At 45.2% G+C, this 17,634-nt stretch overlaps 3 protein-coding genes across 3 annotated transcripts; all 3 read right to left on the reverse strand.

Annotated features, from left to right (window-relative positions):
• Nucleotides 1-1,042: 1,042 nt before the first annotated feature.
• LOC134289624 (nucleolar MIF4G domain-containing protein 1 homolog) lies at nt 1,043-4,560 on the reverse strand. The gene is made up of 3 exons (XM_062855760.1): nt 4,427-4,560; nt 2,436-4,355; nt 1,043-2,055 (listed from the first exon to the last, which is right to left on the reverse strand). Exons 1-3 carry the CDS (start codon nt 4,435-4,437, stop codon nt 1,101-1,103), a joined length of 2,886 nt encoding a protein of 961 aa, XP_062711744.1. The 5' UTR covers nt 4,438-4,560; the 3' UTR covers nt 1,043-1,100.
• Nucleotides 4,561-8,281: 3,721 nt separating this feature from the next.
• Nucleotides 8,282-13,193, reverse strand: LOC134289626 (uncharacterized). Its single transcript, XM_062855761.1, has 2 exons — nt 8,979-13,193; nt 8,282-8,916 (listed from the first exon to the last, which is right to left on the reverse strand). The coding sequence occupies exon 1, from the start codon at nt 13,191-13,193 to the stop codon at nt 10,497-10,499; it is 2,697 nt and encodes an 898-aa protein (XP_062711745.1). The 3' UTR covers nt 8,282-8,916; nt 8,979-10,496.
• Nucleotides 9,213-10,295, reverse strand: LOC134290949 (uncharacterized). The gene has a single exon (XM_062858181.1). It carries the CDS (start codon nt 10,293-10,295, stop codon nt 9,213-9,215), a length of 1,083 nt encoding a protein of 360 aa, XP_062714165.1.
• Nucleotides 13,194-17,634: the final 4,441 nt, after the last annotated feature.

A 17,634-nucleotide genomic window follows, 5' to 3' on the forward strand; every position in this document is an offset into this window, starting at 1 on the left:
CTCCAGGGATTGCTCGAAACGTTAATTTTGAAAATTCAAAGTATTTCATCTATAATTTCTAAAAACGTTCCTTAAGGTGCTATTAGACTGTTTGCTATGATGACAAATATTTGGCCAAAAATCTTAACAAATGGTCAACACAACGTGAATCATATGGCAACCTTGGATAAATGTTTGACTACAATGACAAATATATAGTTATGGACATTACCCCACAACAACCACACCGGATGCATACTCCTGACGCAGCAGTTCACCGACCAACCAGTAAAGCCGATCGGTATGTGACCCAGCAACAGCCGGTATCAAAACATCATCGACGGACTCTTGCAACCCAGCAGACTCATACACAAACGACGACGACGCCGACGACGACAACATCAGCAGCAGAACCAGGCCGATACTTCTGACTCAGCAGTTAGCCAATCGCCAGCTAGGGACCCATAGTCAATATGCAGGGACTTCATTTTCAATGTAGTTCTTACCTCTAACTAGTGCGGTTGTGCGGTGCGTGCGATACTCGGGTTTTTTGTAGTAGCGATCAGTGATTGTGATTAAGTGACTTTGTGAAAAGTAATTAACATAAATAAAGATTAAAGTATTTCTAATATGCTTTTTTAAAAACTCTTCAAGAAAAGAAAGCATATAAGTATATTTGTCCGTTTAATGGACTCTTTAAAGTTTTTGTTTTATGAAAATTATCAAGAATTTATGGGGAAAAAAATTTAAATCCTCAAATTAATAAATCCCCAAAAATATTTTGAAGCAGGAGAGCAGATGTCTGTCTTCGCTAGTATTAGTAGGTAATTAATACATAAAAACAATCGAACACTTATGTGCTTTTCTCATCGTGGGGCAGTGCTACAAGTTTATCGATTAGTAGAAAAAGAATGAGCCATCACAGCTCTTCCCACATCTTTTTGAGTTACGAGAGAAGTTAGTGGCCTTTTTTGCGTTCCACAGTTGTGTTTAAAGCAAAACGAAAGGGATTGCCTCGATTTCTTCCAATTCTACCCATATTATACCTTTCAGTACATTGAAGTCTTATTAAAAAGTACATGTATTACATACTTGGTACTTACACAATCTATTTACCACACTTAAAACTGAACCCGCGAGTCCGACGTATCCAGCATCCGGTCGGCCATTCGAATTCGCTGCTGCAACAGTTGCAGTTGCTCCTCCGGAACGCTCGACTTGTCGCTTCCCTTCAGCAGAAAATGGTGCAAAAATAGCCGCAAACTGTCTTTGAAGCCCTTCAGTTTGAAGCTCGGAGCAATACGGTTGAACACCTGCAGACACTTGTTTTCGTCCTCCAACAGCAGAATGCCCAGCATGATCTGCCGTACCACTCGCAGAGTAATCTTATCGATTTCGGCAAATTCGATCACCTTCAGCACGGACACGGCCAGGCCTCCTTCACTGATCAAGTGGGTTAGTAGCTTGGCTATATTTCGGGATGGCGCTTGTTTCAGCGAGTGAATTTCCTTCAGGCGATCCCAGATGGCGTACTGGATGGCCAACTGGTAGCGACGGTCGTATTCGCAGAATTTCTGCGAAAGTATACTGTAATAAGGGTTGTAGTCCTTTTCCGATAGACAGCAGTGCAGTATGACTGTGGCCACCACCCGTTGGTCCTTGATGGACAGACGAAGGATTTTATCGAATGCGTCCAGATAATCCTCTGCGCTCATAATGGCGCAGAATACATTCCGCTTATCGTCGGTGTTCATTCGTTGTTTCCGGGCCAGTTCTAACAATTGCTGACTGAATCCACCAGCGCTGCCGCCGGTTGAGCTTTTTCCAGCTTCAGTATCTTTACCATCATTCTTACCATGCCAGGCCGATCCAACCAACCACCATTTGCCACGCTCGTCTACGTTCAGCAGATCATCCAATCCGATGTTCAACGTGCTAACGTATTTTCCACTTGTGATCATGCCCTTCAATATCTTACGGAAATGTTCCACCAAGGTAGGATCGTACTGAGGGATCTTGTTCATGTTGTTGTTTTTGACTGCCAGCAGCGTATCCAACATGAATTTCACACGTGAGCTGGAAATAAAATTGTAATTATACCGCATTTAGTTCACTACTGGACTGCGAACTGCGACTTTATAAGTGCGAAAACGTAAATAAAAGTGCGCGATTGCATCAAATCAGGTTGATGTCTTCGGCGCACTATTTCTTCAATCTATGGAGAACAAGTGCTCTGAAGACACCGAGTTGATTTGATGCAATCGCGCACTTTTATTAGCGTTTTCGCACTCGTGTAAACTGCCCCTATTCGCATAACAGTCCCTTGTTTGCTGGGTTTCCTATTCACATGGGACTGTTGTGCCAATGGGGGCAGTAAACTAGTGCGATAGTCCAGTGGTGAACTAAATGCGCTATATAAGTTATATTCAAACATTTTGAATTGACACGGATCTTACTCATTCTTCAGCTCAGCCGGGGCTTCGGCAGCCTTTTTCTGCACCTTCTGGATCATCTCCTTCAGCGCCAGCGGGTCATCCTTCCGCAGCACAAACCCGATGGATCGCAACACCAACAGAATGCATTCCACCGCCTTCTCGTTGAACTTTCCCAGCAGCTGATCGATGACGTCGTAAATCAGCTTGTTCTTGAAAATTTGGAACGTGTACAAGTGGCACAGGATTAGGACGCAATTGTCCAAAGTCTTATCCTCGACATCGAAGGCGTCGATTTGCTTGATCAGTGCGTTGAATCGATCGACGACCGTTTCTAGGAAGTGAGAACCCACTTCGGAACCGACGTTCGCATGAAGAATCGTAACCAACAAAGTGTGCTCCAATACCATCCTTTCCGGCGATAAGCTAGTGGACACTATCGCTTCCAGTATCAGCGTCGTCAGGGTGTTGTTCATATCGAACCGAGCATTTTGCATGTACAAGTTGTCCAGCTCGATGGAAATTCTGTGAACGTTCGTTTCTGCCAGTCGATTTACTTGACCCTTGAGCTGCCGTTTCAGCCTCATCAGCTTCTCTTGACGCTTCGCATCACCGCCACTTTCAGCTTCCATGCGGGCTCTTAGATGAGGAGGAACGTATTTCCCACTAACGGCATCTTCTTTGATTACATTACCACTCCTATCTCGTTTTCGGCCATAGATGTCTTCCCAAACTTCCGGCTTCCCTTTGTCTTTTTCATCGGCTTCTTGCTCTTTGTCGTCTTGTTCACTTACATTTTCCGCGTCGCCATCTGAATCAACTCCTTTCAATAAATCGTCCAAACCATCATCTTCGCTGTCATCTCCGCCAAACACATCCTCATCAAACTCGGAATCCTCTTCTGGTTCTGATTCAGGCTCACGTTTCTTCTGCTTGTCTTTCTTTTTGTTTGGTTTGGATGATTTATCTTCTTGCTGAAAAGTTACCTTCTTGGTTTTTGATTTCTTTTCGACCGGTTCCTCTTCTTCGTCGTCTTCCTCATCAGGCATATCTTCACTCATCTCCTCGTTCTCATCTGAATCATACAGCTCGTCGTTATCTGAATAATCATCCTCCTGATTTTCATCCACCTCTATTTCCATCTCTGAGTCGTATCCTGCTAAACTGTCCAAGTCGTCATCTCCGAGATACTTTTTCTCGACCTCCTTTAACTTCTCCATTCGTTTCCGTTCCTTCTCCTGTCGCGACTTTTTTCCCTTTTTGGAACCACTGTCCTTACCACCTTCCTTCCCATCCTTAGGCTTCCTTCCCAGCACCTCCTGCACATCATCGGCAAATTCGTCCTCCGAGTGTTCATCCATATCGGCTGCCTCCTTGGCAGCTTCATACATCTTCTTGATGTTATCCTCCGTGCACAGTTCTAGCGCATAATCCAACCCATCGTTGAAACTCTTCGGCACCCCCTGCTTGTTCTTCCGCCTGTTGATTTTCAGCAGTTTCTCGTACTTTTTGATAATCAAATCATCCTCCTCGTTTGCCGCTTCCAGTTGTTCGATTCGCTTCTCCTTCAACCCTTGCTCGTAGCTTTTCAGCTCTCGCAACTCCTCTTGGCGTCCCTTTTCCATCTGGCTCAAAGCTTGCCCGCCACCGCCTCCCTTTTTCCCTTTCACCATTGTTTCTTCCACATCGTCCTCAAAGTCGGACTCAATTTCCTCGTCATCGAACTCTTCGTCCTCACTGTCCGCATCGCGTTTCCGCTTTTCTGCCTGCTGGTCTTCCTCCTGGGGGAAACGATCTTTCCGCTTCCGGCTGTGGTAGTTGAACCGGTTGATTTTCTTCTGTTGGCGCTTTTCCTTCCGGATCTCCTTGCGTGTTTTCGGCTGGTTCGACCGGCGTTGTTGCTTTGATTTTCCGGAGAATCCCAGCCGAACGTGTTTCTGAGGTCTTGTTGGAAAAAAAAAAACAATGTACACTGACGCTAGTTGTTTTATGAGATGTTTTAATATAATATTTACCTTATTTTCATAGTTAATACACTTATTTGAACGTATTTTCGGGGTAATTAGATGAAATTACAATGAACCACACTGCCTGTTTGATAAAAGTTACGAAAATGATGAACAAAACAAATAAAAAAAACACGTGCGCCCGCTGACAGCCAACGGTCGGCGTGATTCACGTCCTGATGCACATTGATCCAAAAGCTGAACAAACGTAAGTCACAATTAGAAATCCTCTACATAGAGATGAGCGGAAGTTATACACGTCGATTCGGCAACGCTGTTTGTTTTGTTTACAACAGCTGCCAACACTTGCTACAAAGCTAGATGTTCAAACTTTGTGCGTGACTTCGTTGTGGTTCAAGTTGTTTTGTTTACATTTTCTAACTATGGTAGAATTTTTTTTCCAAAATTTTGTTGAAATAGCGGAGCAATCGAAGAAATCTGAAATTCATTGCAAAAGTGTTACGCTAATCATATCGGCAGAAGTGAAGCAAGGAGTAGCAATGGAAGTTTTTTCGACAAGTTCAGCAACAAAAGTGTCGTCATAAGCTTGAGCTTTTGAAAGCAGAATTAATAAATTTTTATCTTTTTACTAAACATACATATGCCGCCAATAGGACAGATCGGTGAAGTACTAGATTTGTAGTAATGAGCTGAATTTTAGTATGGTGAGAAGGTCAATTCTCCGTTTCTGCAATAAAATAGTGCAAAAAGCGTGGGTATTATGATTCCTAGCCTAATTTAATGCTGTTTGAGCAAAACTTTGGGCAACAGTGTTGTTATTTTCTCCATTTCTTGCAGCATAAACAACATTGTTTACCAAAGTTTTGCTCAAACAGCATCAAATTAGGTAAGGAATCATAATACCCACGCTTTTTGCACCATTTCATTGCAGAAACGGAGAATTGACCTTCTCACCATACTAAAATTCAGCTCATTACTACAAATCTAGTACTACACCGAACGTGCCCCATTTCTCGATATTAAAAATAAATAATTTTTATTTATTTAGTTCCGATTGCAATACCGTTCAAACGGCGCCTTCCTACGAACGATAAGCATGTTCATTTGGCTCACACTTTGACAGTTCTCTCTGCACGATTGGCTCACAATGGCCGCCTCCGCAGATCTCTATAATGTAGGATTACTAGCAGGGAGAATAACCCTGCTATTATTCTCCCTGATTACTAGTCACAATAGGACACTGCATTGTTTTGATTTAGTATGGGATTTTGACGTTTCTTGGCCTTGTTGTTTACACCATTTCTGTAAGAGTGAAAGAGAAGGAGAGAATTTCATGCAGTGCCCTATAGAGAACTTATTTATTTTTAAATATATATTAAGTTTTTTCTTTTATTTTGAAAAATCATTTGTTTCAGTCACTATGATTTTTTTTACAAATTTTTAGAACTTTGTTTTGATACCTAAAATCAATTCTCGCATTTAGTATCATACAGGCGTATCTACAATGATCGATTTCTCTTCATCGATTTTCTCTTCGGATTATCCCGGGAAATACGACCAATATTCTGATGATCTCTTGGTGTGTTTCGGTGAAGGAGGACTAGGACTAGCATCCAAAACAACAAAAACAACCGAACATGATTTGCCGGTCAAGTTATTATTGCGCATTTCCCACCCCACTGGACCCCTTTCGCAGTTAGTAGAAGTGCGGGATCGTGAATAAAACTGCGATTTTGCATCGAATCGTGTCGGTGTCTTCTGCGCACTTATGCATTACAAAGTGCTGAATAAGTGCGCAGAAGACACCGAAACGATTCGATGCAAAATCGCAGTTTTATTCACGATCCCGCACTTATACTAACTGCGAAAGGGGTCCAGTTGGGGAACTGCGCAATAATCAAAGAGAGAATCGATGAAGAGAAATCGATCATTGTAGATACGCCCGTATGATACTGAGCGCGAGAATTTCAAACCTCGTTTCAAAAGATTTTTTTAATCACCTTTTGACAGCTGGATGACTGCTTGACAGCTCTGCCCAGTACAAAATGCGACGGGGGGTGATTCAACCAGGGAGGGTGCAGGCACGTCAAACTCGAACAAACTACGTCTACACACTAAGATTCTGATTTTCCAGCTCAGTATTTTTTTCGCTGAGTTCTGTATTTTTTAAATCTTTTTACTGAGTTCTCAACAGCTGATTTAACTCGGTACACTCGGCAATCAATATTTAACGTTCATCAGTAACGATTTTACCGTTCATCTGTAATTTTTGGCAGTTCATATACAGAGCTCGTTAACTTATTTACAGAGTATTCAGTAAAAGTGATAACCGACCGTACCGAGTTAAGGCCTTTTCTTGTGTCATCACAAAATGGCTTCTTCAGAATCATCATCCAAATTCAACTTTACACAGTATTGCACTAATACATTTACGTAAGAAAATCCACGCTTACCTTTTCTCTAAAATTCTCCACTTCACGCAAGATATTTTGAAAAGAAATATAGAACACACTATTCCAATTAAAATTCTCTTTCGAACTATCTATACCACAAAGAAATATTTTCACTCAAACTTGAAAATTATTCAAATTTGCCTCAACCGCACCAAGAGTTCGATGGTAATGTTTACCACCCACCACAGTACATCGACGACAGCATCAGCGCGACGCGACGGTGCTGTCCGGCACACAATCATGGATCATTGAACGCAGTGATGTCGATCTTGCGGGCCAATTCATCAATAAAATCAATCAAAATCATTGAAATGGTCAACTCAAATTTATCGATTATACGTCGTAAAATCGAAAACTATTCTTCGAATGATTATTGTTGTACTTTGAATCACATATGATAGTAATAAAAGCAAATAATTTTTATTTATGCAATCTCCTCCGCACTGTCCGCCAACACTGCTGCTGCTTGCAAACATCAACAGCGGAAGCGCATACTAAGAGTATTCGATCATTTTTAGCTTATTACACATAAAATTCGGCGTTTTTCGTAATATTGAGACATGTTTCATTGTTATTTAGCAAAACAGAGTAGTCTACTGCTTGAATTGCTTTTAAATTATTGATAATCTTGAAATGTTTACATTGGTGAAAGCGAGACAAAGAGGTGATATTTTTGTTTGTTTGTTTATAGAACAAATGTAAAAAGGCAACACCACTACTGTTGCGCTCGATGATTGTTAGAAATAAGAATCGAAAAAGAAGTGCTGAAATAGGAGTGACACAGGGAGTCACCTTAAATCTGCTGTTGAGAACACAGTAAATAAAAAGATGGGGAAAATACCGAGCTGATCTTATGTCGTTTTCGTTTTTGTGGCGGTGGTGCTACCATAGACTAATTTCAAAACCTCGATGTACCAAAGAAAACGATCAAATTTTCGGTGACCAGTCCGGTACCCAATAAATATTCATAACCGTGTATTTTTTTCCGTGTAAATGGCCTTTTGTGAAAATTTTATTTAGCGTGTTACACTGATCTGACAGCTTTGACAGTAAGGGACTCAACATAAATTACGTAAAGTGAGTACCGAGGATTGTTCACAATCTGCGAACTTGACTGCGGAAAAAATTGCGACCATGACGCCGCTGGGTGCTACCATAGACTAATTTCAAGACCTCGATGTACCAAAGAAAACGATCAAATTTTCGGTGACCAGTCCGGTACCCAATAAATATTCATAACCGTGTATTTTTTTCCGTGTAAATTGCCTTTTGTGTAAATTTTACTTAGCGTGTTACACTGATCTGACAGCTCTGTCAGTAAGGGACTAAACATAAATTACGTAAAGTGAGTACCGAGGATTGTTCACAATCTGCGAACTTGACTGCGGAAAAAATTGCGACCATGACGCCGCTGGTGCTACACCGTTTCGTGCTACACTTTTCACTGTAAAAACCACGGGGATGCTACGGTGATCTGATTTTGTTGCCGCTTATCATGCGCAACCAGAGCACACTAATACCAACATTCACTCAATACAGCAGCGGGAGAAAATAAGGAAAAACGCACTTTGGCGAACAAAATTTGCAAAAAGAGGTATTGTGTGACTTTTCACAAAGAATTATCACTCTCTGTAGGAACTTTACCTAAACATCGACACTCTCAAATTGAAAATTATTAAATAAAGCAGCTTTTTCGTGATCAACATTTTTATGAGATCTAATGTGATGTGAGCATTTTGCACCGATATTGTTGTGGGTGGTAGGGTGAGTAATTAATACGAAACCGGTTTTGAGAGCGATGTTTATATTAAACGAATGTGCTTCAACTGTAATATTGAAATTTAAGGTAAGTACAATGTTTAAATCCAACTGTATCATGTCACTTACAATTCGGTGGGTATTTACAGATTGCTCACCCTATTCTAGGTTCTGAGCACCACGCGGTGAGTGGCCTAAATAGTTTAAAGCTGGTAAGTATCATATAATCACTTATTAATATTTCTTACTTTTTTTCTATTTTCAGGTAGATCACTAGACTGGATGCTGACACGGATTTGGAAAACGGAATACGACCTGGACAATTCGCTGCATTAAGAATAATTCATGTATTACTTAATTCATTCGTCACTAGCAATCTTTTAACTAACCTCAATAACTCAATAAAGAATTATATCCAACTAGGTTTATTCACAAACCTTTTAATTGTCCACGATTTATAACAACTTCGAATTCACTAGTTTAATTGAAATTTCACTTTTGTCGTCTAAATTATTATTAGTTAACTCACAAACTTTAACCTTTCTCGTGACCGATATTTGCCGAACTATATCCAAGTGACCGGAAACACCTTTTGACAAGTTGTCAACTCTGGTTGACAGCGGTCACACGTCTTGCCGCGACGCCTCGACTTTAAAACGCAACGCGTCAGGAGTGATAGGTGGCAGGGTTGCCAGCTTGGCCACTTCTGCGTTGACAGTCTCCCCTCGGTGTGGTCCGGAATCTTCCGGAGTCTCACGAAACTGATTCAGGTCAAGCAGTGCCAACCGTGACACCGGCCTTATCAGATGCTTCTCACCAATCTTTACGATAGCACGTCGGTTCCGGCCATCCGGATTAGTTATCGTACGAACCACTCGTCCTCTTTCCCATCCATAACGCTTTGTTGGCTCTACAACCATTACTAGGTCCCCTGGTTGCAAGGCCGGAACTTCGTCGAACCATTTCGCTTGTCGACGGATTACCGGCAGGTATTCGGTTAACCAGCGTTTCCAGAAGGCCTCCAGCTGACGTTGGATCAACTCATATGACTTCCCCAGGATTTCACGACGATGTAGTTCGCTGCATGGTGTTCCTGCGGTGTCTTCGCTTGCCAACTTCACTCCGTTTGAGCTCAGCAGTAGAAAGTGGTTCGGTGTGAGTGCCTCTGCTTCTTCGGATTCAAGCGGTAAATACGTCAATGGCCTTGAGTTCACAACCCTCTCTGCCTCCACGACCAGCGTCTGCAGCCCCTCGTCGTCGAGCTTTCCTTCAGTATACGCTTCATTCATTGCCAATTTTACAGATTGCACTAGGCGCTCCCAGGCGCCTCCCATGTGGGGCGCTCCAGGTGGGATGAAGCTCCACTTTGTATCGATTCCAGTAAACGTTGCGGACAGTCCCTGGCCTATTTGATACCGCAACACTCGTTCAGCACCTTGAAAGTTTGTTCCATTGTCGCTGATAAATTCAGCGGGCGGCCCTCGACGAGCTACGAAGCGGCGTACACAGGATATACAGGACTCAGTGGACAACGTGTAGGCAATTTCGAGGTGGACAGCTCGCACCGTTAAACAAGTGAATAACGCAACCCACCGTTTGACGTTGGACCTTCCCAGCTTCACCAGCAGTGGTCCGAAGTAGTCTACCCCAGTGTACGTAAAAGCTCGTTCGTGGTGTGCCAGCCGCGCTGGGGGTAGCGGAGCCATTGGTGGGATCGCCGGTCTTGCTCGGCGGATCTTACAGGAAACGCACTCGCGACTCACCCTTTTTACTATAGATAGTAGAGTAAACATAGATCCGCGGACACCGCTGACTAAAATGTTTCAAGCGTGTAAGTAGTAATTTTCAAGAGTGCGAAGATTGAATATGACGTCATGCGCTCCATTGATGTTGTCCAAATCGTGACGTCATGCTCGTTTGGATACAGATTTTGACAGTTCGTTTGGATACAATGGATTTATCTCACGCGGATCTATGTTTACTCTACTATCTATACTTTTTACCATCGAACGAAGTCTCGGGATGCTGTACAGTTGACGGATCTCATTGACCACGGTTTCTGCATTTCCGTGATTGTAACGTCGATGGTAGCGCTGCACCAGGAGCTCCGTTACTTGATGCTTACTCGGGAGGATAATGGGATGCCGCACGTGATAGCTAATGGTATCAACCGCACCGATTCGGCCACGCTCACGAAGCAAGCCGTTGTTGTCCAGCATGGGCATCAAGCGGTATATGGTACTGTGTTTTCCGATTATCTCTTGACCGGACTCGTTCGGGGCTTTGTTCGATAATGCAGCAACCTCATCTGGGAAAGACTCGTGTTGTACCAGCTTGAAAATAGTTCTTTCTGCTGCTTGAAGTTCTGCTTGTTCTAGCGGCCCACTGTATCTCGGTTGCTTCTTGGCCGCGTTGTGCAGAAATCGAAGAGCGAATGCAATTGTTCGCTGTAGCCGAACCCATGAAGAATAACGATCGAAATCTATAGCCGGCTCAAAGGAACAGTGATGTAGAACCGAGGCACGTATTTCTTCGCAAGTAGCCCACACCGGCTCTGTGGGTCGAGGCCAATCAGCTTCCGACAGATGCAAAAAATCAGGTCCTTGAAACCACTTGCTGTTGGGATCGAAGTACGGTCCGCTGCCCCATTTGGTCGCTTCATCTGCGGGGTTCATCTTCGATGGCACCCATCGCCACTCGCTTGCCGTCGTGTGTTCCAGAATCTCGCCAACTCTAAAAGAAACAAACTGACGATAGTTTCTTGGATCAGCCTTTATCCAGGCTAGGGCAGTTCGGGAGTCCGTCCAAAACACTGCTTTGGAGATAGGAATATCGTGTTTTTCTCGGACGAACTTCGACCAACGCACTCCCAGCACACAACCTTGCAGTTCCAGTCGCGGAATCGACCACGGCTTCAATGGAGCGACTTTCGATTTTGCGGCAATCAGGCAGCTTTGCGGATGACCACTATCGTTGACCGCGCGTAGGTAGATCGCACAGCAATATGCGACTTCACTAGCGTCCACAAATACATGGAGCTCGGAATTGTGGTAGGTCCGCTCATTCGCTTGAGAAAAGTAACACCGTGGAATTCGTACCTTGGAGATATGCTCAATCATTTGAATCCACCGCCGCCACTTTGTGTAGACACCATTGCTGACTCGTTCGTCCCACGCAGTTCCTTCTCTCCATAGGTCTTGAATGAGAACCTTGCCGTGTATGATGAAAGGAGATAATAACCCCAAAGGGTCAAACAAGGTCATGACGCATCGTAAAACTTGCCTTTTCGTTGGGTGCGTGTCTGTTTGGATCAGGTCTTGAACCTCTTCGCTCATTTGGGTTGAAAAGCTCAGCTCATCAGTTGATGGACTCCAAAGCATTCCAAGAACGCGCTCCGTCTTCCCGCCGTCGAATAGGTCTAGCTGCTTGTCTGCTTCGGCTTGAACCCCACCCAAACGTTCCAGGACTATGCTGCTGTTCGATCTCCAGTTGTGCAATTTGAACCCTCCGTTGCCGTGCACTTGCCGTACATCACATGCAACCTTTGCTGCCTCCTCTGCTGAACTGAAGCTTGCCAAATAGTCATCGACGTAATGGTCGTCTACGATTGCTTTCGCCGCTTCGGGGTACAGTTCGCGGTGTTGTTCCGCGTTTCGATTTTTCACGAATTGGGCCGATGCTGGTGAACAGGTGCTGCCGAATGTGGCCACGTCCATCAAATAGATGACAGGCTTCTCCGCTGGATTAACACGCCACAGGAAGCGCTGTGAGCTCTTATCCTCTTCACGGATTCGGATTTGGTGAAACATTTCCTGGATGTCTGAAGTGACTGCTACCGCGTACAGCCGGAACCGAAACAGAATTGCTGGCAGTGAGGAGAGCTGATCCGGGCCTTTGAGAAGAACGCTGTTCAGTGAAACACCGTCAACTTTGGCCGCCGCGTCCCATACGACACGAACTTTGCCCGGTTTCTTAGGATTCGTCACAGCTCCGATTGGGAGATACCACAATCTTCTCGGATCCGCAGCATTCAGTTCTGAGGGTGTGGCCTTGTGCGCGTAGCCCTTTGTTTCATACTCGCTTATTTGCCGGTGGAGATTTTCCTTGAGCTCAGGGTAACGGTCCATCCGGCGTTCCAAGCATTCGAGCCGGCTCAGTGCCATAGAATAGCTATTTGGAAATTCTACGTGGTCTTCCTTCCAGATCAGTCCTGTTTCAAAACGTTCTCCTACTCTCCTCGTTGTGGCTTCCATGATAATTAACGCACGTTCTTCTTCTTCCGTCCGCGGGATCTCTGCCGCTCGTGTCCCAGTTCCTTCAACGGCAAAGAAGTCTTTCACCGCTTCATGGAGTCCTGTGTCACAGGAGCATTCGCAGATGTGGAAGCTGTGGGATTCTTGACCACTGCTCCCTCGAGGACCATAAACGCACCAACCCAGTCTCGTTTTTACCGCCACTGGAGCTAAACCATCACCTTCCCGTACTTTTAGGGGCAGTGCCAGCCGCAAATTGTCCACACCGATGAGGATCTTGGGGACTGCATTCTGGTAGCTGGTGATCGGGATGCCCTTCAGGTGCTTGTGCATTTTAACCGCTTCTTCCATGTTGAAGCTTTGACTAGGAAGTCCGAGGCTGCTGACCGTCCTTGCATTCAGCAGCTTATGTCGTCTGTCTTGGTCGATCCCAGCGATCTCGATTGTAATTTGTTCCTTTTACACCCAATGAGACAGCCAAATCATCTTCTACCAACGTTAGGTCAGAGCCCTCGTCGAGGAAGGCATAGGTATCAATCGAACTATTCGCTCCATGCAGTGTAACTGGAATGATCCGAAACAATGTTGAAGATGCCAGCAGACGGTGAGTATGATTTTCAGCTATCTGTATCCGCGGGGCAGACGGCTTTGGATATTCTCCGGACGAGTGAAGCTGTTTGTGATGGCTGTACTGACAACCGTCAATACCGCACATCTTCCGGGCTCGGCAAGCTCTCCGCCCATGACTGAAGAGGCAACTCTGGCAAATGTTCAACTCACGAATTCTTCGCCAGCGATCGTCGACGTTTAGCTGTATGAACGCGCTACAGTCGCGCAGCCGATGTCCGCTTTTGTTGCAGTGTGCACAATTGATCAGCTTCGTCGTCTCCTTCAGGTCTCGCGATGTCTCCGACGCATGGGAGTTGACAAACCCTTTCTGTTTCGGACGATCACGAGCGTTAATCCTTCTGACCTCCGGTTCGAAGGTCGATACGCTGGTAGCATCGCGCACTACCGATGCCATGTAATCACCGAATGTCTTTAAATCAACGAGTGGGAACCCGCGCTTGTATCCTGCCCACATCATCCGTTGATCCGCCGGTAGCTTAGCGACGAGTTCCTGTAATAGTGCCGGATTCGATAGGTGAGCGCGTTCATTCGCAGCTTCTATGTGATCACACAGTGTCTGAACCGCCATCCCGAAGTCGATGAGCCCTTCCAGTCTGTCGGATCTTGGAGCTGGGATTTCACGCACCTTACGGAGCAAAGCGTTAATCAGCAACTCCGGACGACCAAATCTTAACCGCAGCGTCTCGATTACCTGCGGCACCGCCGATGGAAGCACCAACCGGCTGCGCACCGTTTCAAGTGCAGGTCCAGCTAAGCACCGCTGAAGACGAAGCATGTTCTCGCCGTCTGAAAATCCGCAAGCCTCCGTCGTATAACGAAAGTTTGATATGAAAATTGGCCATTCAGCTGGATCGCCGCTGAATCGGGGAAGTTCCTTGGCCAGGGACTGCCTTGCTGACAGCTGCTGCTGCGTGGGACGAGCTGGATCTGGCCGGGGGATTGCTTGGGCTTGTAGCATACTTTCTGAGTGACGAGGGGACAGAGACGATTCAACCGCACGCGCGGGGGGATTACGCGCTTGTGCATCGGTTGGGATCCTTCCGAAATAGGTTTCGTACGGAGTTCCCGAGTGCGCGAAGGATTCTCGCAGCTGCTCACGGGAATTCGTAGGAGGGATACTATGCTCTACCGGGCGCGCGTCCATTCGCTGCTGCTCTCGGGTAATATGATTATCGGTCGTGGGGCAATAATTTGAGGCATATTGGTCTGTATTTGAAAATGAGTGATTCAAGGCTTGACGCTTACCTGGTGGTTCCAAATGTTTCGGACGGAGTCCAGAGGATTCGATGGTTTCACTTACCGACAGCCAGCCAACATGGCTTACCGGCTTTTGCAGGGGCCGACCGAGACTCGAAGGGTCGGCTCCTCCTACCGCTCCAATTTGAGAATGGTGGTCGGGCTGAATCGAATCGGTTTCGGGTACCATTGACGGTCGGCTGACCTTTGGGATAGCACCGGTTTGCTTTCCTGTGCGCGAAGTGTTTGCCGCTAGCTTTGGTAGCGTACTCGTATCCAGTTGACCACCGGCAGCTGTTCCGGTCTTGAATCCCTCCAAAGCCTTCCGACACATTTCCAACTGAGCTTGTAGATCTGCCAGTTGTTCAGGTGTTGGGTTGGCGCGAGTTTCGCATTGCTCAACCCGGTTCCTGAGTTCTAACAGGGCCGTTTTCGGATCTTTCCTAGCCCGCAGAGTACGCACAGAGCTCGGGTCCAATTTCGAAAGAGGAATGGACACCGAAACGGGTGCCATCGGTGCAGTACATTTCGGAGTGTCCAACAGTGGCATCGATCGACGAGCGGCAGCGGCTAAAGGAGCACCAGGTGGGGGCGGTGTCATGATACGCTTACTGGATGCCGGAGACGCTGCTTCAGTAGCCGCACCAGCAAGTAAACCACCGCTAGGAAGGTCTTCAGTACCGGATCCGTTGAGTACTCTGTCGATCAACTTTCGTTGCTCATTTAGATGGCGTTGTTGCAGCTCTACTTCTACTCGAGCACGCTCGAGCTGTTGTCGTTCTACGAGCTGACTCAGACACACGGAAAACGCCGAGGTCGAGCTGGAGCGGCTAGAGCCGGTGTGCACCGAAATTACATCATCACTCTGGTGGGCGGTGCAGTTCCCGCACACGAACGATCGATTCGCGATGCTTGCGTTGACTCCAGCACACGTATAGTGCTTCCACGAGTCACATTGATCACATTGGACCATGTCTTCGATACCGTCCGGTCGCTGGCACTCCACACAGTTGGACTCCTCTTCCCTTTGCCGTACCGTTGAGCCGTCCATGTCATCCATGTGCCACGAATTTTGAAGTTTTGTTGTGGGTGGTAGGGTGAGTAATTAATACGAAACCGGTTTTGAGAGCGATGTTTATATTAAACGAATGTGCTTCAACTGTAATATTGAAATTTAAGGTAAGTACAATGTTTAAATCCAACTGTATCATGTCACTTACAATTCGGTGGGTATTTACAGATTGCTCACCCTATTCTAGGTTCTGAGCACCACGCGGTGAGTGGCCTAAATAGTTTAAAGCTGGTAAGTATCATATAATCACTTATTAATATTTCTTACTTTTTTTCTATTTTCAGGTAGATCACTAGACTGGATGCTGACACGGATTTGGAAAACGGAATACGACCTGGACAATTCGCTGCATTAAGAATAATTCATGTATTACTTAATTCATTCGTCACTAGCAATCTTTTAACTAACCTCAATAACTCAATAAAGAATTATATCCAACTAGGTTTATTCACAAACCTTTTAATTGTCCACGATTTATAACAACTTCGAATTCACTAGTTTAATTGAAATTTCACTTTTGTCGTCTAAATTATTATTAGTTAACTCACAAACTTTAACCTTTCTCGTGACCGATATTTGCCGAACTATATCCAAGTGACCGGAAACACCTTTTGACAAGTTGTCAACTCTGGTTGACAGCGGTCACACGTCTTGCCGCGACGCCTCGACTTTAAAACGCAACGCGTCAGGAGTGATAGGTGGCAGGGTTGCCAGCTTGGCCACTTCTGCGTTGACAGATATCCCTCGTAAAAAAGGTAAACATTCAAATTTCACGACTGTGTTGGTGAATATTTTGGCTGGAGCATAAATTTATGCTCCACGTAAGGAAGCACAATCCAACCTGTCAAACTCCATAGTGAAAAAAATAGGATGCCGTCCCCTTGGTAAAAACGAACGTTTTTGGTGTAGTTGCATTGGTGTGCGTGTATAAAAACCAAAATATTTACAACTTTCCAAACGCTGATTGGTGGACGCAGTGTACACCTGCTACACTCCCGATTTTTTGAGTGCTGCACTATCATGAGCGGTGCAGAAAAAGTGCTACACCGGTGCAGCACGAAAATCAAAAACGAACGTTTTCGGTGCAAAAGTGCTGCACCGGTGTAGCACCACCGCAAAAACGAAAACGACATTAGTGTGTACCTAACATGCATCGAGCGGGCCTTCCCAACACAATTCTATTTCGCGGGCCATCCCCATCTACAAAACAAACCGATTTCCAAGCAGGATTCGACCAGGCTTCACGTTGCCAGTCACACTGGCACCGGGGGATTCTCCCAGAATTCCTCCGGTGGATCCTCAAGAAATTCCTCCGGGAACCCTACAGCATTTTCTCCTTGGATTTCTCAATAAACTCCTCAAAGGGGTACTAATAATTTGCAATAATTTCTTTGGGAATTTCTTCAGGCATCCCTCCGGAGATTAATCTGGAAATCGGTCTAGGTATTTCTCTTGGGAATCTTCCAGGAAATCTTCCGGAGATTACTGTAGCAGTTCCTCCTTGCTTCAGAAATTCCTCCTGAAATATTTCTAGAGTTCTTTAATGATACTTCCTTTAATTTCTTCTGGCATTCCTGCAAGAGTTTGTGCAGGAATTCCTACGGAAATTTCTACAGCAATTCCTCCACTTATTCCTACGGGGATTATTGTAGAAAATCCTCCAGGATTGCTCAAGAATTTATCCGATGATTAATCCGGTAGTTCTTCCGGGAATTTCATATAATATTTCTGTGGACATTCCTCCTAGAATTCCATCGAAGATTCCCCTAGAAATTCATCCGGAGATTCCTCAGGTGAATTCCAGGAGGAATTTCCTTGAGTATTCCCTGGAGATATGTCTGAAGCAATCCTCGG

Source organism: Aedes albopictus, chromosome 3 (genome assembly GCF_035046485.1).
Source record: "Aedes albopictus strain Foshan chromosome 3, AalbF5, whole genome shotgun sequence".
In the NCBI taxonomy this organism is placed as follows: Eukaryota; Metazoa; Arthropoda; class Insecta; order Diptera; family Culicidae; genus Aedes; species Aedes albopictus.